General features: G+C 41.6%; 1 protein-coding gene across 7 annotated transcripts in view; it reads left to right on the top strand.

The window, feature by feature from the left end:
- Positions 1 to 27,756, top strand: part of AOPEP (aminopeptidase O (putative)) — a 374,682-nt gene that overhangs the window by 289,059 nt on the left and 57,867 nt on the right. For 3 of the 7 annotated variants that reach the window (XM_082621524.1, XM_082621523.1, XM_082621528.1), the window contains 2 exons: positions 2,342 to 2,404; positions 2,809 to 2,883. In XM_082621524.1, the coding sequence (XP_082477650.1) occupies positions 2,342 to 2,404; positions 2,809 to 2,883 (138 nt within the window). Of the gene's footprint in view, positions 1 to 2,341; positions 2,405 to 2,808; positions 2,884 to 7,387; positions 16,750 to 27,756 lie in introns of those variants that run through there. The other 4 variants (XR_014294103.1, XR_014294104.1, XM_082621526.1 and 1 more) reach the window with 4 other exon arrangements.

The raw sequence follows: 27,756 nt of genomic DNA, 5'->3' as shown, positions 1-27,756 counted from the left end.
ACCACAGCTTTTGCTACCCACTCAAAGTCCTAGAAGAGCAGAGTAACAGTAGGATGTTTTCTTGCTCAGCTTGTGCCAGAAACCGTTAGATTCTCTGTGAACTGGGTGCTAGCAAGAAAGGAGACTGTCAATGGCACCGAGATGGTGGTCCCAGGTCTCAGTTCTTAAGATCTTTCCACTGGCTCAAAGGGATTTTTAGAATGAGGAACAATCGTGTGTGTGTGTGTGTGTGTGTGTGTGTGTATTTGAGACCACAACCAGATGAAAATTATAAGGGGAAAAAGCTTTCAAGTACTAACTACCCAGCTGTAACAGCAGATTTTCATAGAAGTCTGTATAAGATTTAATTTGCAATAGTTATCTTTCTTCCTGCTGCTGGATTGTTGGAATTTACTTTGGTTTTTGTTTCTTCTAAGACTACATGTTTTTAAATTGTTGCTAAATCAACAAAGAGGACACTTAAGAGAGGTCCATTTAGGCATGGCACTGTACATCAATAGTGAACTGTTTGTATTAGGGATCTTAGACATGGTGAATTCCCAAGAAAAAAAAATTCTAGTGGGTAAAGGGAAATGTCAGTCAGTGATAGATTTCTATTGATTCTGGAACCGTTATTAGTAGCATGGAAGCTTAAATAGTTTTATTTCCATTTCCATTTAAAATTAAGCAGCTCTGCAATTACATAATCCACTTCATCATTTGTAATTTTTACCTGCCTATATTGATGTGCATTTGAGGCTTGCAAGCCTATCTATTTTTGTGCATTTCTTTTACAGTACAAAAATTGTATGTGATGGTTGTACATTATATATAAAAAGATTCGATAACACCGTGAAAAAATCTTCAGCAAACGAGCATGCATTTCATAGCACTTAGCTAATAACGGTTAATATGTTGATTTAACTCTACATAGGTTTTTTTTTTTTTTTAATTCCTGTTAACACAAACACTAAGTCAAGAAACTCCCGTTTGAGCAGTCCTGTTGTTTGTTTTAGGAAACAGAAGTGCATCATCAATGTAATTTTAAGTTAGTCCAGTTATGAATCTGGGATGAAGGGATAAAATAAAGTTTTCCACTCTGATGTCTCCATTAAGAAGCTCCCCTTTGTGTAAAATACTCCATGGCAAAGTTGCTTCTATTTAAAGTAGTGAGTTTGATCTTGGCTTTGATCTAAAGCTTTTGATCTTGAAAGAAGGATGGAGTAGCAATAAAGAGAGGGCAAGACAGATTTTCTTTAAAGAAATGCGATAAAGTTAAAGGAATGGTCAACATCAGCAAACACGAGTGCGACCCGACTCTTCTCCCAAAGCACTCACCCCCCAGGCTGGTTCAGCCCACTTCTGATGAGGATGGAAAGAAAGCCTTTTGGGGGTCGGCGGAAAAAAATGAGGGTATTTCACACTTTTATAAGCTGAGTGGAAAGTTTACCCCTATTTATGAAGACGTATTGTCCCCTTCTTAAATTCTACTAGTCGCTTTGGAGCGGTCCACAGGCCGGGCTAGCGCGGCGCCGGCCGGGCTCACCCAGAGCGCGTTAGCTCCCGCGGCGCGCGGGCGGAGCTCCGGGTTCGCCTTTCACGCGCTCGCGGCTTCTCCCCCAGGAGGTCACCTGCCACCGCCCCGGAGTCCGGAGGGGCCACTGAAAAAGGTCAACTCAATGGCGTCTAATCCATTCCCAGAGAAAACTCCATTAGGAAAGTTCCTTTCCCTCCGCGAAGGCCATCTGGACACTTAGGTTTCTGACCCGAAGGGCGAGTTCAGGCTGGCCACGGGGTTGAGGGAGCTTTTGCCGCTAAGCCTTTTCGCCTGCCGGCGGGCAGCAATTCTGCTCCCACCGCGGCCAAGAAGCCCTTTCGCGGTACCCGGGGTCCCGCAGGCTTGTGGGCTGGAAAGGTAAGTGCGCGCGCCGGGAATCGGCCCGCGCGTGGGAGGACGCGGGCAGGACGCAGGGAGGAGAAGAAAGATGTTTGTGAAGAGAACAATAACACAGGCGGCGCGCCGGCGGGGGTGGGGGCGGAGGCGACCTGCGGGGAGGGCGGCGCGGCCGCCTATACCTTTAAGGCAGGCCCCGCCCCCGCCCAGCGCCCGCCCGCCGCCCGCGCCGCCGCTCCGGCCCCGCGCTCGCCCGCCGCCCGCGCTGTGCCTTAGGTGTTGCGGGCCTCGAGCGTTATCCGCTCTCCGTCGGGCTGGACGGCCCTGGGCGCGGATTCCAGCACCAGGCTCCCACCTTCACCTACCGCGGGCGAGGTACGGGGTTGGCGCGCCGAGTTGGTGGGGCGCGGGGGAGGGAGGCTGGGGCGGCTCCCGGGAAAAACTTGACTCTGTCCCCTTCCCCCGCAGCCGCTGCAGAGGGAGCGCCTGGCCGGGGCGGAGTGCGGGCTCGCGCGGCAAGTGAGCGCCGAGGTGAGTGCAGGCGGCGCGGTCCTTGGGCTCCCCTCCCTTCCCGGGCGGTGGGTTGCGCGTTGCATCCCTGGCGCGGAGACCCCGGTCGGCGGCGACGCGCGGCAGCGGTGGGTAAGATGGCCCTCGTTCGGGGGCTCTGGCTCCCACCGGCGCGGGGGCGGCAAATCGGGCCCATGACGGAGGGAGCGGCCGGGGCGAAGGTCGCGGCCTCGGCTCGCCGCAGACCCGAGGGCCCCCTGCGCTGAGGCGGCCCTGCGAGCCCCGAAGGGTGCCTGTGGCTCCCCCAGGTGAAGCCGAGGAAGGCTATGTCGCGAGGCTGTCGATCGTTTGTTTCTCACGCTGAGGGGCGGCCCTCAGGACCCGTCGTCCTGTGTTTAAAATGCCCTGTGGTTTTTGAACTTCAGGTCGCCAAATGGGTCCGAGTGAACAGGAGACCCCGAAAACGGAAACGAAAGGAGACAGAAGAAGTGTTGGAAAAGGTAGGGGGTCCCCGAAAGAGAGCCCTGGATGGAGTTCTTGATCAGTCTCCCCGTCTCCCCCTGAATACTTGGTCGCAACGACAGAGTAGCTTTTTTTTTTTTTTTAAGTTTGCAGTAAATCTTAGATTTACCTGGATAGTTCTGTAGAAACGCTGGTTGATAATTCCAGTGACTTATCAACGTACTGTGTTCTCAGGAAGTTAGAATGACCCGGGATAGAGATATCTTTCATGCTTATTAAATAGAGCGTTAGGACATAAGCGAGTTCCATTATTACATTAGACCAGTAGTATTTATTATGGTGTTATATTATTATATAACTACCTCTAAAAAAGGGGGTTGTTCTGAATAAGGCACCCACAGTATCAGGTTTCTCTGCTTGGTCGTGATAGAGACAGCACACTCATTCATTTAGACTTTAGAGTACTCTGAAAAATGGAGAGAGAAAATGAAAGAGTGTATTACTTTTGAAACACTAGGAGAGGTTTTATTTACTAATGCAAATGAGAAGTTTGTTTTTCTACACTTAGAATTTCAGTATGCTACTTTGCAGAAGTTTGGACTACCTGTTTTCTCCTGAAATTGTGTTAAGTCAAAACTTGATTTGTCATTGTAATAAGTAATACGAAATAAGGTAAGTAGTCTGTTGTTTCCTGAGTGATTTCATTGAAAACTCTTAAAAGTGAATAATGTTTTCACAAACCTTACAGCAGATATGATTTTTGTTGCTTTTGCTTTAATTATTTTACTGTGTTTTGATTCTTGAAAGCACCAAGGGATTAAAATAGCAGTGTGTTGTTTTTCTGCTGCTAGAATGTATGATGAATCACTTCTGATTCTGAAGCCAAATTCTTGCTGATAGCATTGCTGCCAACTTCTGTGATGTGTTGCCTTAGTATGGGCATTGCAGCGTCCGAGAATGTGCACAAAGCACATCATAATGAAGGTGATACCAAAGTTTCAGAGTGCATTTAAGGATACCAAGGGCAGCTTCTGAGAGAATTGCAAAAAGAACTGGCCTAGGAGTATAGTCATTTGTAAGAAGACATCCAGTGTGTGAAGAGTGTGACTCTTTAAACAGTCATATATGTCACTTCAGTTAAACAGTAATAGAAAAAGTTGTCATTTTGAACGGGCTTGAGTGTTCTGACCATACCTTGACATGCTGTGGTAGGTTCATGGTCTAGGTGTTTTTAAAAATGTTTGTGAGGTGATGGATAGATGAGATCATAAAATGTCCAAAGAAGGCAAAAGAATTACGGCTTATTTAGTATTTTAAAAAATATTTTTTAGCTGTTATTTTTTTAAACCCTAAGTAAGATTACCCAAGCACACAATGTATCATGCATAAAAGAAGGGGAAGCCCTTATCTTTGTGGATTACCAGCTACCATCACTACCCAAATCTGAATTTGAAGTAACCGTTATCTGTGACACCCATGACCTAACCACTGCCTTCTGAGAATGAGAAGGGTAGGGACTGAGGATTTTGCCTTCCAGGAAAACTGGAGTTCTGCATTGAGCCATTTCTCCTTGAGAGAGGCTGTTGTGTTGGAGCTTATGGGGAGGACGCACTAATGACTTTTCTTAGAAATTGTGGGCAGCAGTTTTGAGGAGGACGTGAAAATGAAGTGGGTTGAGACCATCATGTTGAGCTTCCTTTCCAGGAATGAAGCTTAAAGCTGACTAGCTTTGAGGGTGGAGGTGGGCAGGGCAAGAAGGTGGGAAATTTCAGAATTGTATCAGACAATATTAACTATCAGCGTCTCCTGTCTTTCCTTCTGGTTCTGCACAGCAGCTGAGCCCTTTGCCCACTGTTTTGCCTCTGCCGCACCTGGGAGAGAGTTTGGAGCTCACGGAGGCAAAGCATATGCAGTATTTTCAAGGGCAGGGTTTAGAAAGGGGGAACGGTCAGCTGCCAAGGGCATGAGAACAAGTTCTGAAAGGCACAGAAGCTATACTGCAGCTGGTAGCCGAGGTGTGTCCTCTGATTGCCCGAGTGTCTATTCCAAAATGCAGATCAAATTCTGTGGTTATGAGTATTCACATAGGTCATTTGTTAACTTTTTGCTGGGATTTGAACCTGTTATTCGTAGGAATGTAGGTAGTTAACTTACTATTGAGTTTAGTAAGCGTTTTTAAATGTTTGCCATGCCAGAAGTCAATTTTTCTTTTTTCATGCGTTTACTGTTTTTCTGCAACGTTAGAATAAAACTATGGCGTTTTCTGCTTTTATTCATTTTATGTAACTGTAAAATAAGAATATGAGTTTTAGTCGTTTCTGGTTGGTTGTACATTTAAAATCTAGCCATTGCTTTTATTTGCCTACTTTGTCTTTGCCCCTTTCTCTCCCTCCTGCTGCCCTTTCCTCCATCCCGTGAGTCTGTATTTGCACCTTCAGGCCTCAGGCAGGATTCAGCCCTGATGAGTGAACTTGTGGGATGACTGGTCTTGTATTTAACTATGCTAGGGTCATAACATTTTTTTCTCTGATTTTTACTGACCTGCTCGAGGAAGGAAAACAGAAAGCAGTGGTGCAAGGCCAGAGTCTGAAGAGGGGCGTTTGGTGAGGAGTTAAACGTTAAAGAATGGAATCTTACAGGAATGATTATTTCCCCCCCTTAAAATCTTGAAGGCGCTAAGTGGTAGGCATAACCTGGTGTAACTTGAAATACTAGTTGAGGTTTTCAGTGAACTCAGAAGGAGAAGCAAAACAAACTTATACTGTGCTCAGCTGTGGGTTAAAATAACGAATAATGAAATAAAGTAAGCTGGGTGAATGAGAGGTACCACCGGTAAAGTGATTTAAGATGCTCTCCTGGCCTTTCCTGGCCTACTGCTGTGTTGTGTCATTCCCACCCACCCACCAGATAGCTCTACTGTCTTTCTATGCTGTCTTACGGATTTTCATTTCTTGTCTTTTCTGTAGATGTGTCATTCTTTTGTCTGCATTTTCTCCTATTTTCTCTGACAGTTATTTCTATTTTACTTTATGTTTTAGCCCTTTTTCCACTGGTGTAACTGAATTCCTTGACAGTTTTTTTTTTCTTCATTTTTAGTTACAAAACTCACCTCTCTTTTGCTTCTGGTCCTCAGGTATTTTCTCCTTACATTCTGATATTCTTTCTTTTTCACTGTTTCGAGTTCCTTTTATTTAGTTTGAATAATTTATGCAACAGAAAGGCAAGGGGAATGTGAACAACTATACAAAGAACAGCTAGGATGAATGGATCAGCCTGCTCTGCAAGGGGCGGGTTAAACAATGGCGATTGCCACGGTGAATTGTATAATGTATATTTTTAAAAATAATGTTAATAGATTTTACTAAATGACTACTGGTTTTGGAAGAACACATTTTTTTTTCTGCTTTTATCTTTAACTGGTTCAAAGATAAATACAAATTATCTATCATATTGAAAGATTAAGGACTAATATAATGTTCTTATAAATATATACATGATACAGCATTTTTGATAATTCTTTAATCAGTATTCTAAGGATTATGTAATAATTTATGAAATCATATATTTGAAGAAAATATCTGACTGGCATTATGATTTCTTTAGAGGAAGAAAATTCCAATTTTCATATTCGAAAGAAGCACCTTTTCTACTTTATGCACATCTGAAAGTAGAACAAATTTAAAAAATACTCATTTCTAGTCATCAGTAAGTAATATGATGATGTCAGAAGTATTCATTGGCATACTTTCAAAACATTGAAAATTCAACAATACTAAAGTTTGCTGTTATTATTAACAAGAGCTCCTTCATGTGTGTTAGTTTGTTTACAAGCAAGTGTCTTGGTGAGGGTAGGATTGGCCTCTGTTTCGATTAGTCATAAGAAACGCTAGGTGCAAATGGTCTCCAACAAAAGCACCCTTTAAGGTTACCTTAATAATTATTTTCTGCCAGAACCTGAAAAATAATACCCATAAGCATAAAATTGTTTAAAATTTGGTGAAGTTTGCCTTGAAATATTGAGTAAAACATGAAAATCTAGAAAGATGGTTGTGAAACTGGATTTATAGCATTTAGCGGCCATTTTAGTGGGATCTAAATGGTAAATTCTATTTTCTGAGTCTTTGAGAGAAAAGTACTGGAACTATTTTCTTTGTGATAATATCCTTCCTAAATTCTGGACCATTTTCACTCTGCTTTTTCATTTGTTCTTTCCACACGCTTGATTCTGTACTGAAATCATTGATAACCTTGATAATAATTCACAGAAGATTTTTAGAATCCAACTTGGCTTATGCATTTTGCCACATTTATTGCTCCTTTTAAAATTTTACACATTCTAGGAGAATGTTTTTATTACAATTCTGATATTGAAATATTCAAAATGATAAAGGTAGGTACAAATTTTAAACTATTTAATAAAGTGCTTTACTGCTATTTGTCTTTTGTGACAAAGATCTGTTTTCTATTTGGTTTATGATTTCTGGAAAACAGTATTTAAGACTAATAAAAATTTTCTGTTTTTTTTTCTTGGATCTGTAACAGCCGTCGGCAACGGTGTTAGGCTTGACTCTGGAGCTCTTAGGATACAAAGCTTGGCAAAACGGCACAAGATGAATTTAGGGAGTGCTGAACCAAAGGGTCCCTTCTCTTTATAGGCACTACCTGCATTTAGCAAAATGGTAGGTGTGGGCAGCCACTCTTATGTAACTGAGGCAGCATTCGTGTTGAGTGGTTTCCCAGGCACTGGTGCCCTTTCCTCTTTTCGAAAATGCTCTTGCCATGTGAGAATTCATAACTAGTCTACATTTATATAGCTGTAACCTCTTACAATAGCTTCATTGATACTTGATCTCGTAGAAAAGCTTTATGGATTCTAATGAGTCACAGCTCTTGAGGCACCAGCCGCCCTCTCTTACGCCTTCCCTATCAGTGAGTGGCTTTGTGTCCTGTGTTGTACTGATTGTGCCTTTGGATGACAACTTACTTGAGTGATAGGAGGAGGCAGAATAATTTATTAAAAATAATTACAAAGAAACCAAACAAAAGGGGTAATTATATAGCACTGTTAATATGAAATTCGTTATTTTATTGCTGAAATATTTGGAACTCAGTCTTTTTTGTGCGTCTCCCTTTTTTCCTTGTAATCCCTGACAAATACATAACTTATTAAATTTTCTGTACCAGGTCTCAGGTTAGATCTGGTTTCACAAGATCTTGGTTTTTTTTTTTTTTTTTTTCCTTAGCTAGACCAAGAAAGAATTGCTGATAAAATGTATTTTTGGTAGCCTCAGGAAGGAGGTCTGATCTGTATAATTTTATTGTAGGATTAAATTTTCATCGATTTCGTAGATTTTTTTAAGAATCTGCAGTTCTTTAAAGAAAAGTGAGAATTTTGAGTGTACTAAAATTTTTTCCTGTTTTCAGCTGGCATGATGGGGAAAATTTAAAAGTCATCCACTTACCCTCATGCACTTATTCACATATTTTAAAAACAATCTTTGAATGGAACTATTACTGTAATAATAGCTGACACTTGTCATGTGTCAAGCACTCTTCTCAGTGCTTTACATGTATCAACTCATGTAACTGTACCATTAGTTTCACAAAATAGCAATATGATATGTCAGATGCTTTGTGGAGGTAGATGAGTTATAAACAAATCGAATAATTGTTGTAGAAAAGAATGCTTTGGGCAAGACTTAAAAATTCTTTTTAACCCAGGCTATTGACATTCCTAGACCACCAACATAAAGCATACGTTTCTAAGTTAGGAAAATCTCAACCAGCATGTATTTTGGAAACACTTGAAAGTGTGCAGATAATTACACCATTGTTGATTTTAGCAGATTTGATGCCAGCAGCCATCAACTCTTATGTGCCGTGAGAGATGAAAGCCATTTTAATATAAAACATAAGAGTTTGGCTAGAAAATGGAGGCGGGCAGAGGAAATTTTTGTGACTTTTAGTTTTATAGGAAGCATTAGTTACATTCCTGTGACAGAATGCTTTACTTGGCAATCATTCTCATCTTAGGCATTTTAATGAGCTGCTGTTTTGTGCCTGGTATCATATGGCACTAATAAGATGCATTATTTTAGTAGCACCTACTGGTGTCAGTGTAGTTTAGGGCCTGTCATTGTTTCCATTAATCTTCTATTTTAGGAGGCTGACACTAGCATGTGTCTTTAAGTCTAGCCAACATGTATTTCATTTATATTTCTGGGTCTCTGCACAAAGGAAAAATGACACTCAAGCCTTGTGTTTCCAGTACTTAGAGAAGGACCTGATCACATACAGCCTCAATAAATATTTGTGGAGTGAATTAGCTGAGTGAATCTCACAAATGGTACCTTTCTATAAAGTTATACCTGGCTTTTGCATTTAAAAAAACTTTAATGTGCAGGTTTTTATTTTGTTCTCTAATGACGGAGGTTTCCATTAAAGCACATTTGGTAGAGCTTTCCTGGCTGTCGTGGATCATCTTTTTCATCTCTTCTATAAAGAGAGCTCAGAGCCAGGAAGACTGACACTGATCCCAACTCTGCCACCTAATTATGTGCTCCTTAAGTTTGTCGCTTGACTTTTGCTTTCATCTGAAAATCCTTTTATTTAATAGGCCAGTTAAGCCAATTTGTATTAATTATAAAATTAATACTTACAGTTTTATGATACATTTTTTCTCTTTTGTCCATTTTTTTGGCATTTAGGAAGGCTTGTATTTTTGTTCTAATGGTTGGTTACTTTGACATGATAATACATTTCTGCCTCTTGTCCACTTTTTTTTGCTCATGTGTATTGATTTCCTGCTGTGAGCATTAGTAAAATTAGATACTAACCTTTTCTTGTCCCACCCCACTCTGTCTTCCATCCTGTGACTTGAGGTGTTATCTTTCAGCTTCCAGATAAATACCTATGACACAGTCAACAAACTAATAGTATTTTTCATATAATCTTCCCATCCCCTCTCCCCTTTTTGATAGTTGTACCTACAATGTCAGAGCATGTAACCATTACATATTATACTGTATCCTTTATAAAATCACTTAGTTTTAATTCTGCAAGTCCATCTATATTTAATGCTCATCACCTACCCTTGTATTGATCTTCAGTCATTTTGGTTTTTTGAAGCCAGTTTTATAGTGGATTTCTCAGGAAGAGCTTGGGGCAGCAGTAGTTCCTGAGTTCTTGTATGTTTATAAGTTTGTGTTCTTTATACATGAGGGTCAGTTCAACTAGACATAAAATCCTTCGCTCATATTTTCTTTAAGTATCCTAGATATATGTTCCTCCATTGTCTTGCAAAAAGTTTGACAGTGGCCTCATTTCTTTTCCTCAGAGTGACCTGGTTTTTTCTCCTGGATGCCCAGATTTTTTTCTGTAAATTCCCCAAATTTTTCTTTAATATAACTCATTGTGGGTCCATTTTCCCAATTGTCACTTGCTTTTGAGATTTATTTTCTTCATCTGTAAAATGAGAATAATGATAACTGTTTCTGCCTGCTCAGGGAGTGGATTTGAAGACCAAATGAGATACTGTATATAAAGTGCTTCAAATTTATTTTACTTTCTTGTTACCCTTTAAAGTGCCTTGTTGTCAGGAACTTTAAAATTTACAGTACTTCATTTTATAGTCAATCGGATTTGAGTTGGCTTTATATTTGTGAGAAATCTAAAGTGGATACCCTGAAGTCTTCTATCTGTATTCTGGCAGTAAATAAACTCACCCTGATCCACTTGGGTAGAATTGCTGGCCTAAAAACACTGGTGCTTTTTGCAAGTATCTCATTTAGAAAACTCCATCTCCATTGTATTCTTCTCATACTCTTTCCTGTCATATGTTTCCCACACAAAACTCTGGGTTTATGTGATTTTAGTTTATATGTGCATAAAGCAACGCAGAGGAAAAAAAGTTAAAGGACTCTATTTTTTCAGATAATGAGGAGAGCTGAAAGCCTAAATCAGTCTAATCAGTCAACATATTTTCTTAGATTTGTTGTATATAAGGCCCTGTGTAAGAACCTGCTGGAAAATGCCAAAGAAACAGGATATGTCATTTCTGGCCATGGGAGATAAAACACACAACATATCAAAGATCATTTACAAGATAGCATGTGATAAATAAATCTAAACCAATGTAGCACAAACTAAGGATTTGAGTATATGATGCATTTTACCTGAGGCTACCCTGGACTAGAGTTTCCATTCCTGGGCCTTGTTTTGATAAAGCAGCCCTTTACACATGCAGGCTGGAAGTTATGGTGGGAAATGGAGTAATTGAATTAACTGAATCCATTTTAATGCTTTTACCTGATTTGTAAGCACAGATAGGGGTTTGATTGACGTACATATAAATAGTGTTAGTGTCTTTATTGAATATGTGATTTTAAAAAATAAATGCATCCATGTTTTGCAAGTAAGGCTGGAACCCATCATAAAAATTCTTCTGACACTTATGAATCAGAATGATTTGGAAACCCAAGGCTAGAAATGTAATACTGTTTATGATTCTGTGTAATGCATTCCTTATTAAATTCTATATTTATTTAAACAATTTGTTTACTAACTTCATTGCATATCCACAACACACAAAACCCTTAGTAAGGAGTAGGGAGTACAGAGATGAATGGAAAACAGTCCTCAGAGAGTTTACAGTTGAGATGTAAAAAACTAGAAACAGAAGAAAACAGAATTGAATGAAACCTGTATCAGAGGTACATTAGGTATGCATACAGAGCAATTTGGATCTCATAAGGAAAGGAAGTCATATCACTTTGGGCTATTTGCATTATCCACAGGCCTTGTCCAGGCTAATAGCAGGATACAAATATTTGCTCCAGTTCATTCAACTTTTGTTATTTTGTAGAATTGAGGATGCCATAATTTCTGTTCTCAAAATTCAGATTGTCTTCATAAGAACATACTGAAACTGTGAAGTCGGTATAGTTGACCCTTGAACAACTTGGAGGTTAATCCAGGTATAACTAGCTTACAGTGAGTCCTCCATATCTGAGGTTCCTCCACATCCCTGGATTCAACCAACTATGGATCATGTAGTACTGTAGTATTTAGTAACGAAAAATATCCACGTGTAAGTGGACACATGCAGTTTAAACTCACATTGTTCAAGGGTAAGCTGTATTTCTCTCTGGCTCACTAATGTGAAATCAAAGTGCTGCAGCAAGTTTAGGCTACCTCTGAACTTGAGGATGTAAATTTTTCATTCTATTTCTCTATTTTTTTTCCTTTTGTTTGCATCTTTCAGTTTTGGGTTTTTTCCTTTCCCCTAAATATTTGGTTTCAAGGCAAAATGAGAAATGAGAATGTTTCAGAGTTAGGAGTGGTGACTTCAAGTTCCCGAGCTCTTCAAAGTTGCCCCCTCTTGTGATTTCTGGATGTTGTGTTCTCATATTCAAAAAGTATTCCACGTGTTTTCAGCACCACAGATGACCTCTTTTTTTTTTTTTTTTTTTTTTTTTTTACAGTATTTTAAAGAACAGTTATATACCCCTTTTATTTTTTGGTGATGAGAACAAATGAACTTGTGAGGTAGGCCACAAAAATGGCATTAAGTGTATATCCAAATCATTGATCATTTTATGTATCTTTCTGTAAATCAAACAAGCATTTTTTAAAATAAGGAATACCATATTTCTTTTATTTTTTAATATTTATTTATTTATTGGCTGTGTTGGGTCTTAGTTGCAGCATGCAGGATCTTTCGTTGCGGTGCGAGGGCTCTGTAGTTGTGGCATGTGGGCTTAGTTGCCCGACGGCATGTGGGATCTTACTGCGACCAGGGATCAAACTGCGTGCCCCCTGCAGTGGGAGTGCAGAGTCTTTACCACTGGATCGCCAGGGAAGTCCCTGTTCCTTTTTATTATGAAGTATTCTGTTGTGTGGATGTACTACATTTTGTTTATCTATTATTGGTCGATAGATGTTTGGATATTTTGCAGTGTCTGGCTGTTAGAATAGTGGTTTAACTATCTTCATGTAGACCTATTCCTCTTGGGTAGATACCTAGGACTGGCATGGCTTGGCCTTTTGGTAGGTGTATGTTTAATTTTTAAGAAACTACTAAAAATTGCCAACAGCAATGTTTAAGGTTACAGTTTCTGTGCCTTCTCATCAGCATTTGGTATTGTCAGATTTCTTTACGTTAGCCATTCTCATGGGTATTAAACCATGTTTTTTATACTTAAGGCTTTTATTTCTTGTGAGGATCTGTATGTATCTAGATAATCCTAATAAACTTTTGTCCTCCATTTTGCAGATCAGAAGGCAGTAGTGCAGTAAATGGAAAATCTGAATGTCTCCCCCAAGATCCCCAAATGAGTTACTGAGCCTAGAGTCCTCATGTGTCAGTTGGAGTCGTCGTGACCTAGTTTTGTTCCGACTCTTGCCTCCCTGTGACTGTGGTCCTCCTTGTCCACGTAGCCTTGTTAGGTGTGCCTTTCTTTTGATCTTTGTAGAATGATCCTTTCTTGTCTCTCTGGAATTTTGTCTGATGAAATCCAGTTGTTTCCTGCAGAGGGGTGCTAATGTCTTGGAGAGGTGACCCTTCCTGAAGTATGCAGATCTTGGGTGGCTTGCAGACCTTGGGTGGCTTGGGCCTGGCTCCCATGGTGGACCCCTGATGACTGTACCACCACGTGTCATCTTGTCAAAGGGGCTGGATACTTGTCTTGCTAGAGCCTTGTGGGAGTTAAGTGAGGTGTCTTATCTAAAACAGCTGGCACTAACGAAGCATTTAGTACATTTTGGAGCACCTCTTCAAATAAGATGGTGAAAGACTGACTACCTAATAGCATGTGGATAGACACCATTCATTTGTTTTTTTTCCTTCTCCGTGGTAGTGAGATAGGAAGACATTCTTAAATTTATTTATAGACCAAAAAACCCCCCCAAACAAAAACACCCCCCCCAACCAGCCTTCATTTCTTCCTGTAATTGTTCTTTGGTTTGCGGCACATATAGCGGTAGTACTCACACAGGTCTGTATGTTTTGTCTCTATCTGTGGACTTTATTCAGGAAGACTGGTCCTGTTTCTCAGCACTACTCGACTGTTTCACTTGCATCTCTCTTCAGTTTGTCTGCTACAGTATAGTAAGTTGTCATTGTTCTTGTTCCAAACAGGAAGCTCTCAAAGTGCTCTTCAGGCTGTTGATAAGATTTCTATTCTAGCAAAGCTCCATTTTAAAATCAGTCTATAATCATGTTTTGTACTCAAGTCATTGCTTTTATTTATTTTCCCCAAACTGTTATGATTTGAAGTTCCCTTAAAGGCTGGTGGAGCTTTATACAAATATGCGCTAATGAATGGCACTGAGTATTGGGCATACCTCCTCCTCTGTTGTCATTTTGCAGTGGATTTCTGGTCTGAGGGGAAAACTACCTCTGTTACCTTTCACTCGGCAGGGTTGCAATGTTCAATTTATTTCCTGACAAAAAGTGAATTCTAGTACAGGTAGTTGTTGTCTTGAAATGATTATATTCTCTAAAATGGTTCTTGGTCATCTTGAGTTTCTGACATAGTTTAGAACATAGTTTTTGGATCTGTGGAAATGTCATTGTTGTGTAGTACAGCTGCACAGAACATCAGAAAGAACTAAAAAGCTCAGGTAACTTAAAATAAAATCACCAGCTAGGAGCTGTCTAAAATACCTGGAAAAATGATAAATCAAGCACCTGGAGGAGAGTGCTAGTGAATAAAATGTTATGAAAGCTACTTGAAGTCCTTGACACTTGGGTGTGCTGGGCCACAGGAGCGAACAGAGCGGGGAGAGCATCTCGTGGAGAGCTCAACCACTCACGCTTCACTTCAGCGTTTTATTTGGAATGCTGTACAGAACTGGAGCTGTTAGACTGGGGGAAGGCCTTACTGCTTCTCTGACTCCAACCCTTGTTTTACATGTGAGAACATGGGGGTCCGCAGTGCGGGCCTGGGACCAGGCCTGGCTCTGTCCCCCCGTGCTCTTTTCAGCTGTCTGCCAGGGCAGCTCCTCGAAGTAGGAGTGGGGAGCAGCTTTGGATGCTGGGCCAGGAGAAACGTGTGCAGCTGGTCTTTGTCATGTTCTGGGGCACGGACACCTGGGGGTGGCAGGAAGCAAGGTCTGGGAGACTCAGGCTGCCCCTCCAAGGCCACCCCTTGTGGCCTAGAAACTCGTCCAGAGTGAGGGCCTTTTCATGGTTTATGGAGGACTCTCCCATCCTGGCTTGGTTAGGTGTGGACTGGGTCAGATTTTGAAGGCTCAGGTCTTCCGAAGAGTGGGTAAGACTACGTGGTGAGACAGGTGTCTTCAAGGGTTGGTGTGAAATTTTGCTTTTCATATTAAGTTAGTAAACTTTACAGGGCATAGGGTATTTGAGGTTTTTGTGATGTTTGTCACGGACCAAACAACTTAGACATGAAAATGTTTTTGCTGTTTTTAATCAAACAATAGTGTGACCAGATAACAAGCCGTTTTATTTTGGAATGCAGTAAAGGTGCTCTCACAAATGCCTTTTCTTCAGTCTGTGCAGATATTTTTTAATATATACATTATAATTTTTTCTAAAATGCATGGCTGCTTTCCATGTTTAAATATATTCATACCTTGATGTATTGCAAATTTAAAGTTAAGTGAAGTTTTTCTGTAATCTTTCTGAATTGGCTATTTGCTTATAGACCAAATGAAACCAACTCTACCCCCAAAACAGTATTACTAAATGCTGAACTTGGGTCATAAAAGGTTTAGTCCCCCAGATCTCTCTGTACTGTTGGCAGGACAAAATGAATAGGAATATTATGGTTTGCAGAAGAAACTGCTTGTGTTTTCTGCAATACAACTGGCAGATAGTGTCTCAAGTGGGCAGGTGAAAAGAAAAGATAGGTACTGAGCTGCTTCAGACTTGTCGAAGGCGCCCTTCCCTTCATTCCCATCAAAATGAAAGCTGCTGGAGAGAAGGCACTGGATGATACTCCTGTATTGCTAACCCTGGCATACTTTGAGTCTTTGTTAGAGATTAAGTCACTGGCATGGTCAACAATAGCATTACCTAATCGTAGAGCACCAGATTATCATAAGATGAATCTAAATGATGCTGAACTATCTTCCATCAAAGGATCACTGACGTACCACTGTGCATGTATAGCTTGGGTGCGTGTGCATGCACACACACACACTTTAACCATTTCATGGGCCTTTCACCTCTGAGCAGGGGAGGTTTTGGGCCGAGACTGTGACCACTGTCTCCCATTTTGGAGGAAAGCTGCAGCCGCTATTTCCAGAACTGGCGCTGTTTTCATCTGTGTCTGCCTCTGACTCATGCTTCCCTAGAACTGCCCTGGGCATAATGCAAAGTCATTGTTATCGTGAGCCTTCCTAGGGAGAGGCTCAGTGGAAAAAGTGAAGGTGGAGCAAACCTGGCTCTATAACAGAAGGTGAAAGATACGTTTTTGTTTACTTTTGCTTAACTTCACATTCAATTTTTTTGGGAAGTGCTATAATCCTGATGAAGTTCAAGATAAAAGAAGAGGAAATCTGACTTGTTGCTACAAGACTCCTTGCTCTGGTGTTCAAATTCTTGAACAGGACGAGGAAAAGAGAGTAAAATAACCATAAGTGATTGTTGTAGTTCTTGAACATGTATTCATAGTTGCTCGGTTTTTAATTTTTTTGTATCAGACCTGTTTTGCAATCATACACTGTTACAGAGAAGGGGAGGGGAATGTATTATAAATATATTTGACCTGCAATATTCTTATTACTTGCCTTTATAGTGATCTTCCAGTAATCTTGGAGGGTGAGACACATCGTTTAAATGAGGGTTAAAAATAAAGAAGTATATCTGTTGTATTCTTGGTGGCACTTTTTCCTGTGAAAAACTGTTAACAGCATATTTAAAAATACTTCCTTTTGGGCTTCCCTGGTGGCACAGTGGTTAAGAGTCCGCCTGCCGATGCAGGGGACACAGGTTCGTGCCCCGGTCTGGGAAGATCCCACATGCCGCGGAGCGGCTGGGCCCGTGAGCCATGGCCGCTGAGCCTGCGCGTCCGGAGCCTGTGCTCCGCAACGGGAGAGGCCACAACAGTGAGAGGCCCGCGTACCACAAAAACAAACAAACAAACAAAAAAACACTTCCTTTTTTAAAAAGACAGCTCATTATAGTAAATTGTAATATCAGAAATAATTCAAAATTAAAATCAGTGAAGAATAAAATACTATTTCAACAATAGTTCAGTTTCAACAATAGCTCAGTATAAAGAGTTCATTTCTCAAGAGCATTTACTTCCCAGGCAGTTTCCCGACTCTAGTTTTCTTGGCAAGAGAAATGTTAATCTGTTGTGGATAGACACTTTTTTTCTCCTTTCCCAGAACATGTGTGGTTTCCATTAACTTCTCTCTCCACAGAACTTTGGAGATGGCCGCAGCTAATGCCTTGTGGGTCATCTGCGCTCTTAGAAGTAAATTGAAATCGTAAAGTACATTTCCTTCCCTCTAGAGCCTTCATGATATGGAATTCATAGTCAGACAGATGAGTTGAAATCCCATATTCACCCCTTGCTAGCTTTTTTATCTTGAATAAACGAGCCTGTGTAAGCCTCAGTTTCCTCACCTGTAAAATAATTACTGTAAAGCATTTAGCAAAGAGCTGCCACTGCGTCATTGCTCACCAACAGTAGTTATTAATGTTGGTGGTCATGGGCTTTTACAATGCTGTTATCAGGGTTTAAAGTCATTTGTCATCCGTGGTATATTAATGAGAACAGAAGGAACCCTGAGAACCAATAGGATAGACCAAGAAATGTGGCCATGGGAAGAATGGCCCTAAGGGCATGATTTTGGACTATCAGCCTGGTGTCTATGGGCCAGCTGAAGTATCCCCAGAGTTAAGACCAGGGAGGCAGCCCCATTACTTCTCTGGCAGGTCCCAGCCATGCCTAGAGGTGCACCTGTTTCCCAAACTGACACAGGAATCTGCTGTTTGGGGCCACTCTGCCTCAGGGAAATACTACGTCACATTCTGTTGGAAGTTTCCACAGGGATCCTCCAAAGAGAATTTTAGTTGAAATCATCAGAGCAGTTTTATTGATTTGGGTTCAGGTCTTAGTTAAAGTGATCTCAATTTGCAAAAAGTCTGGCCATCAAGAAATACAGTGCTTGCTGGTGTCCTGAGCCCTATGTAATTCCAGGAAGCTTTTAAAGACAAGTGTTGAGATATCCCCATACACACACCCTGTAACTATAGAGGTCTGAGTTTACCATAACTATTATTCTTATGTAGAACTGGCTTGGAATAGTAAGTTTCCCCAGGTGGTGACTTACTAATAGAAACCCACCCAGACACAGAAGAAATGGGTCCAGTGTTTGTCTCAACTATGAGTAATGGGTTGTGCGTGATTTTAAAAAGGCTTCTCAGAATGTCCTTGCTTAAGTAAATCCAGGATCAATATTTTTTTAGGAAGAAGTCTTTATTGATAAGCCATAACATTATTTGATAATTAGATACAATTTTCAAGTAGTTAAAAGGGTCATTGGACAAAACCCTATAGACTGACTTTGGCTTTTTCGTTGCTAAGGATTGGAGCTCCACATGCCCTCTAAATTATGAGCATGCTTAAATTTTTTATGGGAAGGGAAGTATTTTTTTATGCAGGATAATTTTCATGTCGAATGTTATATTAGCCAGCTAGCTCTATCAGATTATGCAGGTAGCTGCTTTTACTCACCTGATCCCTAGTTTTCCCCTGTGAAGTTTATTTTAAATAGAGATTAAGGAATGAGAGAGAAAGTGGGATGTGGACGAGGGGAATGAATCATAAGAAAACAGTGCTGGTCATTTTGTTAGTCCTTGGCATTCTTGGAATATTCTTACCTCTGTTGACAGAGAGCAGTAGTTCAGCTGCAGGCTCACAAGCAGTCAGGGACAGTGTGGGCCCCTGAGGAGGCCGCTGGAACATTCTCCCCATTTCCTCCCAGGCAGAACAGTGAGAGCCACTGGAAGGATTTCATAGGCCAGGGAGGTGCCACTCACCCAAGCGCTGCAGTAGTGTGCAGCCGTATATATGTGTGACCCCTGTCAGGTGGTGTTTTTCTGTACTCCGGGCCCAAGCGTGGGGTTCCCCATGACAGTGGTGCCTGTGAGTCACTGTGTCTCTGAGCAGAGGGAAAACAGTTTTATTGCTTTCTTCTCAAAGTAGAGGAAATGCTCAAGAGTGGTGGGCGAGAAGGGGATAAATATAGTATTTCCTTTTTCCTGCCTGAATACTCTTTTCCACAACATTTCATTTTCATGAGATCCTTTCCACTTCAACTAAAAATAATTCCATGCCGTTTCTATCAGACTGGTCCTCTTATCACTTACGTACTTACTATTTTTTTTTTTTCCTATTCAGGAACTTTTGTACAGGGACGTATGAGATGGTCCTACGATGCATGTCTTCTGGACATGGCCCATGTGCTGCAGCTTCTAGCTGGGAACTTCTGTGAGTAGGTGGCAGGGGCAGTCTTGGTGTCCTGGCTGTGGATGGTCAGAAAACTACAGAGACTCTGACTAGCTTATCCTTGCACTTAGCTCTTTCATGACCCTTTTTCCAGCAGGGGCTGTTCCATATGCTTGTCACCCTGCCCCTCCCAGCCGTCCATCAGTGAGCACTATCAGCCCACAGCACTCAGACGTGGCCCCAGAGAGCCCGCTCCTTGTCCATAGTAACGGTACCATCCGCTCCCTTGTCCTGCTGCGAAGAGACCCGTCATGAGTCTGTAAGCAGAGCTAGCACGTTGGCTGTAAGGCCCGACTGAGTAAAGCAGTGAGTTTATTTAATACGTGCTTGGCAGGTTGGCTCTTTAAGAGATGGGAGGGGGGAGGCAACATAGGTTGTCTTAGGCTATCATACATGGTGTGCCGGTTTTACCAGATTAAGGTTTTTGAGTATGTAAAATGATCAAGTTGATACTGATTTTAACAAATAAAACCTGAGTTTGAGGTTTGGGAGATAAGTGGCTTGTATTAGATTTTTTTTTCTTTTTAACATCTTTATTGGGGTATAATTGCTTTACAATGGTGTGTTAGTTTCTGCTGTATAAAAGTGAATCAGCTACATGTATACATATGTCCCCATATACCCTCCCTCTTGCTAGATTTTAATATGTGAACTAAACATAAGAATTTCTATAGTTTCTCATTTCCTAATTCTTTAGCGTGTCCATTATCGTGCGTAGCCTAATGCCTGGCCTGGCTTTGCCCATTACAAAGGTCTTGTGTTCATAGGGTGGTGGACTCTGTTCCCAGACCCCGGCACTGCCCCAGCCGGCAGTGCACAGTAATAAGTAAGCTACTCGTGGTTACCAGCTAATAGGGCCGTGACCCGGTTTGAACTCCATAATGAGGAAAGAGCAGATTTATTTGCTCCCCCTGCATGATTCCCTCCCCTCATCCTCCTTTATTATCTTTAAGAGGAAATTGAATAGCAAAATTCTGCATTCTCATAATGTTAATAGCCTGATGTCATCTTTTCCACTCTGGAGTCAAGAAAGTAAGAGGGACAACCAAAACACAGATTTAACACTTTGTAGCTGTGCAGGGCTTCAGCTGTAGGCTCTGTGTGTGTGTGTGTGTGTGTGTGTGTGTGTATATATATATATATATATATATATTTTTTTTTTTTTTTTTTTTTTTTTTTTGCGGTACGCGGGCCTCTCACTGCTGTGGCCTCTCCCGTTGTGGAGCACAGGCTCTGGACACGCAGGCTCAGCGGCCATGGCTCACGGGCCCAGCTGCTCCGCAGCATGTGGGATCCTCCCGGACCGGGGCACGAACCTGTGTCCTCTGCATCAGCAGGTGGACTCTCAACCACTGCGCCACCAGGGAAGCCCTATATATATGTTTTAAACTGCTGTTTAAGGTGTAATGTACATACCATATAAGTCAGTGTACAATTCACTGATTTTTAGTAAATTTTCCAAGTTGTGCAGTCATCCCCAGAATCCAGTTTTAGAACATTTACATCATCCCAGAAAGATCCCTGGTGACAATTAGCAGTCACTCCCCATTTCACCCCCTCCCCAATCCCTAGGTAACCAGTAATCTACTTTCTCTTTCTATACCATAGGTTTGCCTTTTCTGGATTTCATGTCAGTGGAATAACTCAATATGTGGTTTTACGTGTTTGCCTTCTTTCACTTAGCTTAATGTTTTTGAAGTTCATCCACATTGTAGTGTGTATCAGTAGTTTGTTCCTTTTTATTCCTGAGCAGTATTCCATTGTGTGGTTGGACCACATTTTTGTCTGTCTATTCACAGTTGGTGGACATCGGGGTTGTTTCTGGTTTGGGGCTATCTTTAAAGACTCACACAAGTTTTTGTGTGGACATGTGTGGAGTTTTTTATTGTGTTTGGGGGTGTTTTTTTTCTGTGTGTGTGTGGACATATGCTTTTAGTTCTCTTGGGTAGATACCTAGAAGTCATATAGTAAATTTATGTTTAACTTTTTAAGAACCTGCCAGATTGTTTTCCAAAACGGCTACACCATATTACCTTCCTACCAGTGATGTATGAGGGTTCCAGTTTCTCCACATCCCTATCACAGGCCATATTTAAGGAATAATCTTAACCTTTGACTCGTTTTTTATATTCTTCTGCACAGAAGAAAGCTAGGAACAATTTTAAGTTTTTTGCAAATTTTCAGGCATCATTAACACATGTTAACTAAAATTGTAGTCCTTGGTACTCTGTTCTCTCTAATCTCTTGGTTCTGCCACCAGGCATGCTTGCAATAGTTTGACAACTTTCCATTTAATTATGTTTTTTTCTTATAAACTTAATATAAAGTATGGAGGGGTGTGTGTGTAGGTATGTGTGTTAATTAATCATAATTAATATGACGTTAATTGTCTAAACATTAGTTTACTTTTAGAAGGGATTTTATTTTTTGCACTTTTCTGTTTTTAGTTTCTCTTGTTATTCAAATCAAAGGTTGTAAGTTTATATTTCTGATTATATACACTGTTTTAATATAGAGTAGACACATGTATCTATAGAACCATGCTTTATGGTGCTTTAAATAATTAAATGGTAAAGTTTCTAGCTTACAGAATTAGGTAGCTTTTAAGGGTTCTTTATTAAAAATGCAACTAGGGACGTTTGTATGAATCTGGGCTATTTCCAAAGATCTCACAAAAGTTTTACAGGAAGAATTTATCACATCACTTGACATGGCAGGGATTACTGTGCATGTTCAAGACCAAGTGGTGAAAGTAGCTCATTATTTTGTTTATTCTAGGATTTGCAGGTATGCTTTATTTTGGCAGTGAGCTTATCAAATAAACTTATTTTTCTAAGTAAGTCATACACTCAGTCATGACCGAGCTTTCTGCTAAAATACACATTTCATCATGGGTGAGGTTCATGACCACTATTTGGGTATGAGCAGAAGCATGAGTCTCAGAACACTCATTACAGGCCCATTTGTCTTTTGAATTTGTGATTGTTCAAAGTGGGTTTTAGCAATGGCCAGCTTAAAGATGATACCCTTCAGGGAGGGCACATGACCTAACAAGAGGAAAGGATGAGAGGCACCCAAGCACCAAGTGACAGAAGTCTGGGAGGGAAATGGTGGCAGAGATGATTTTCTTATGATCGGATAGCTGAAGAGAGAACCTCAACTGGACACAATTTGCATGAGTTAGTCTGGTTCCATAGGCACTTTGTCATTGTGGGGGCAGTTTGGTGAAAAGGTGGTTCTCCTGGGTCAGAATCACCCCCATGGGGGTGATGTGGGTGTTACAGTGATTGGGGGTGCTCCTGGCCTTTAGTGGCCTCAGCCTCAGTCCAGGAGCATTGTGCCTGCAATGCGCAGCAGTTTCCAGCATGGCAAGGAATTAATTCTGCCTTCCACACAGTCTTCAGGTGTCCGCTAGAGAGTTACACAGGTGAAAAACCTGTGTCTAATGTTTAACCTTTAAGCTCTTTTATATGCACAGTTTTAATATTTACTGAATTATCTAGGAATGTAAGTGCCAGATAAATCTGGGAAGATTGTATTTTGTTGAATTTTCCCGAGAGTTGTTTGCCATTTTGGAAAATCATGTCATCAGTGGGAATGCTTTTGTGTATGAGTAACTACACCTCACACCTACTTCAGTTTGTGTTAATAGCTGTGTGTTTATGGGGATTCCCTAGGCCTCTCATTGCTTCATTATGTCTTATAGGGTCTTCAGTCTTGGAAATACTGAAATCCGTATTAATGCATTCTGACCCACTTTCCTTTTAATTTTCCTTTATGTTAGAGATGAGGCATTCTGTTAAGGTCCCTGCATCATATGTGTTATGTGAGTTATGGTATTTAAGAATTTCATTTCATGGACTTACCTGGTGGCACAGTGGTTAAGAATCCACCTGCCAATGCAGGGGACATGGGTTCAAGCCCTGGTCCGGGAAGATCCCACATGCTGTGGAGCAGCTAAGCCTATGCACCACAACTACTGAGCCTGTGTGCCACAACTGCTGAAGCCAGCATGCCTAGAGCGCCTAGCTCTGCAACAAGAGAAGCCACCGCAATGAGAAGCCCACGCACCACAATGAAGAGTAGCCCCCACTCACTGCAACTAGAGAAAGCCCATGCGCAGCAACGAAGACCCAGTGCAGCCAAAAATAAATAAATTAATTAAAAAAAATTAATTTCAAGATAGTGTTAAAAGTGAGGCATTGTTTGTATTATCATGAGAGCCAGGGCTCCAAGTTACGATAGGTTTTTGGTTCATATTACCGAAATATCGTGTGTGTGTGTGTGTGTGCGCATGTGTGTGAGTAGGGACGCGACAGAGATGACAGGAGGCAGTAGCAGCTCTCAGGTGATGCAGATGGCACAAAGCATCCTGGTAACGGGGGGGGGGTGCTACATGTCATTGATCTGTGCTCATTTTCTGTAAACCGATTCTCTAATGGGTTCTGTAACATTCCCTAGGATGCGGCCTTCTAGACTTGGCTGCCTTCACCAATGCAGAATCATCCCTGTCACCATGTGCCCTCTCAGTGGGGAAACAGTGGTGTCAGGAGGCCAGCCACGTACTTTTGAGAAGGGATGTGGTTGAGAGGTACAGAGCAGAGATGAGAGTGAAGAATTAAGCTCTTGGGCTTCATGATAACATTACTGAATTCCTTAGGGGTGTTACATAGATGCAGACATTACATCGTTTTACCAGTCTCAACTTTCCTGGCCTTTGCCTTTTTGTCGGTGTGTGTGCCTGACAAGGAGCCATGCCCTGTTACACACCAGAGCAGCCCCTTCCACAGCCTGCGTTTTCTTAGCAGCGTAGAGTTAGTCGGAGCCCTCAGGTGTAAGCTCCCTTCTCCCTGCATGCTGCATTTCACCCACCTGGGCTCTCAGTGCCCTCCTGAGCTTGTGGACACCTGCCGTCCGTTCATCACTCCAGGCCACTTGGTGTCATGCCAAACACGTGCCATGCCACGTTTGAGAGACGTGGCATTTTACTGGCTGTTTTAGCACTGATCAAAGTTTGTAGATTTTCTAATAACGTTCTCCTCCTTCTTGTATTTGTTATTTATATTTTGGACGTTGCAGTGATTACAAGCACCTTCTCCAGCAGCTTATCAGGGACACGGTGAAGAGGAAAGAAGTTAGTTCAGCCATAGCATGAAAACTCCTGAGAAAGGTTTACTCAGGGGCAGGAGGTTGGAATTAATTTTAATTTGGTTTCATTTGTGATAACCAAGCCACTGTTAACATAAAAACTTGAGTTTCCACTAAGCCTTATTAGCATATACCTTTGAGAGTGCCTTGATTAAATCTGAGTGCTACCACAGGGCAGCATAGGCTACAGCATGCCCAATTGGGCTGCTTGGGTAGGCTCCTTGGATACACCAGTTCATGTTGCTCAAATTGTTAAAATCTAGATTGAATGCCAAGTTGACTGTTGCAGCCGTGGTATGTTCCAACTTCTGCACAGGGTAACTAAGTTTTGTTTTCTGGTGTGGCACCTTTCCTGTCTTTTTATTTCAGTTCAGCATATTTAGTCCCCGCCTTCCAGTTTCAAACAAACCATGAGCCAAGGAAATTAACATTTTTTTCTCATTATAAAAGTGATACTGTCGATTAGGGAAAATCTAGGAAATCTAAGAAGGTGTAAAGAAGAACATTGAAAACTACCAGTAATCCAGTTATCCAGAGAGCTACTTACTCTTAATGTTTTGGTATTTGTCGTTTAAATCTTTTGGTGAAAGTAATTATTGAAAAAGAGTGAGAGCATGTTTTTATTTGTCACTTCTACTTTGTGACTTCAAAGGTGGTTCATTCAGGTTACTGTTTTAAAAAAATTTAATTCAGCAATTTTGAAATTCTGCCTTTTTGGAAAGATCTGTACTTTTCCTAAAAGGTAACTTGACTGACAAGTACTGGAATTCAGCATTTAACTGCAGCTGTAGTCCTGGCTTTCCCCAGGACTTGTATACCTTAACCAGATCTGTTTGAAAACAATCCCCAGTGTACTGGAGTAAACTTCTGTAAATACAGACTGCAATCTGATACCACCGTCTCATGAATGGATGGTTGGACTGGGTAATGAGGGCTGGTGGATGACTCCTTTTACCTTTGACTCTGGATGTGACAGTCGATGTAAAAAGTAGCAGCAGCCGTGCTGTTTTTCCTCTTCTTCTCTCAGTGGGAATCAAACTGACATCCATTTCAAGATCTGAGGGTATGCTCCCAGCTCACCTTGTGACTTGTGTGTTGAGCTGGTAGTCACAATACGGAAATTATGGAAGATGAGCCTCTGTTCAGCAGTTAACTGTGAGGCTCTTTCTGTCCCACCTTAAGAGTTATGCTGAAATCGATACTCAATTTATTTCTAAGGAATATGCAGTCACACAACCATCTCCTGCTTTCTGGCTTTTATTAAAATGCAAATCGTCTTAACTTCAAAGTCACATAATTGAATCCTGAAAGGGGTTATTACTCTGATGCTTTGCTACTTCTTTGGTATTTTTGTTTTACCTTCCAGCCTGGCTGGCTTTTCTGACCATCTTGCTCTCTACATTGGTGAAAACCGCTCCTGGCGAGGTGTGGTCCCAGGCTAGTGCAAAGTCTGGTGTGTGCAGTGCCCAGCTCATCTCTGGGATGTGCAGGCGCACACGCACCCCACAAGCCCAGTAGTGTTAGCACATAAAAGTGCATGTCAAATGCACGTTTGTGTGGGTGAAGAGCATTAATTATTTTGGCAATTAATAGATTTCTCTTCATTTACCTGTATTTACTTAAATGAAATGGAGTCATTGCTTCTCTCTGTGTTTGTTCTTCATGCATCTGCTCTTTTTAGTTTAAAAAGAATGTCATGAAACTTAAGTAGGCCGCCTTCCCTCACAATATCCCGTAGCAGAAAGTGTTGGGCGTGCTCCACGTGTTCCCAGAGAACCGGAACGTGATGTCAGGTAGGTCTCCATTTTAATGTGAGGAGGAAATAAGTTCCTTAGAGCAGCTTTTTGTAGGAACTGATACCTGATTGAAACCTCGCCATCCATCAAAGACCGGGAGCACAGCTCTGTGCTGATGCCCTGACAGTGGCCGACAGGTGGAGCTTGAGGTTGGAACTGCATGCTCCTGAAGACCAAAAGGGACTTTTGGGTTTTACTCCCACAAGGCACCAGAGAGCTGCTAAAGCTCAGCTGTGCATCCTCTTTCAGCCGGAATGCTGGAGGGTGGGAGAATTAGAACATACATTTCCTTAGCGCTCGCTGGAACATGTCATTTTAGATTCGCTTTTCCAAATGCATCTCAATTCAGACAAGTGAATACTGTCTGTCCTGTCTTTCAACTTGTCCCATATATCTGGAGGATTCTCCAGTTTGTCGACTGTGCGCCACAGCTGAGGGGCTTTGATGTTCCATTGACCCCACCCCTTCTTTTGATTACATGTTTCTGCTAAAGACATCTTTTTCCAGTGTTTATAGGGGGCATGAATAAGTTGCTCAGTCCCCTGTAGTTTTTTGTAATTTGTGGTTTCTCTCATCTTGTTGTATTAAGCGTAACATGGAAAGGGGCCTGATCAGAAGGCATATGTCCCAGGATATCAAACTAATGTGAGGTGGCTGGAAACCTCTGGTGTGACTTGGAGTAGGCCTGGAGACATGCTCTGTCCTGTGTGTCCAAGAAAACACCACTGGCCCTGACTAGCCGAGGCCAACTGCTGATAGTGTGCTTTCCTTTCAGGTCACCCCTCCTAGAGCTGTAGGTACACCTCCTGGCCCTCTCAGAGTGCTGGGGCTGGCCAGGTGTTCTGCAGGTGCAGGGTAGCCATTCTGGGCCTGACGGTCTGTTAGGCCTCACGTGGCCCTCAGAAGGCCTGTCCCTTCAGGACCAGAGTGGACTTGGCCTCTGGGGAGACGAGGCAGGCCCTGCGGCGCTGTTTTTAAAACGTGCCTCTCAGGTATGTTCTCATTTAAGTAAGTTGTTGTTCAAAGGTGTTTCCATTGACACAAGCCGCAGGGTGAAATTGAGAGATGTTTTCCTCTGTCGTTTGGGAGGGCCAGTGAAAGATGGCGATGTTCACCTTCACCTTAGGTGTCCAATGGGACTAGTCAGAAGAACTGATGTTCTCTCAGCATATCGCTACTCTGTAGGTCACTCTGAGGCCCAGGTTTGGCACATTTCACATTTTGGCACATTTCAGTAGTACCAGAGGCTAGTTATTTATAACTAGTAAATGATAGGTGTTAGTTAGGAATAAATGCACATTCACTGAAGCAGATCAGTAAATACACAACTGAATAAAGTTAGGGCAGGGTGATTTGTAGTTATTCCCACTTCTGTGCCTTATTGCTGATTTTGTAGGATGTGCTGCCCTGAAAGGTTCCCCGTAGGTCTTTACTGAGTGGGGGTGTGTGTGTGCTTGTGTGTGTAATGGGGATAAGGGTT

This window comes from Mesoplodon mirus, assembly GCF_964341445.2.
Source record: "Mesoplodon mirus genome assembly, chromosome: 1".
In the NCBI taxonomy this organism is placed as follows: Eukaryota; Metazoa; Chordata; class Mammalia; order Artiodactyla; family Ziphiidae; genus Mesoplodon; species Mesoplodon mirus.
Note: the sequence above shows the minus strand (reverse complement) of the source record. Positions and strands in the feature narration are given on the sequence as shown.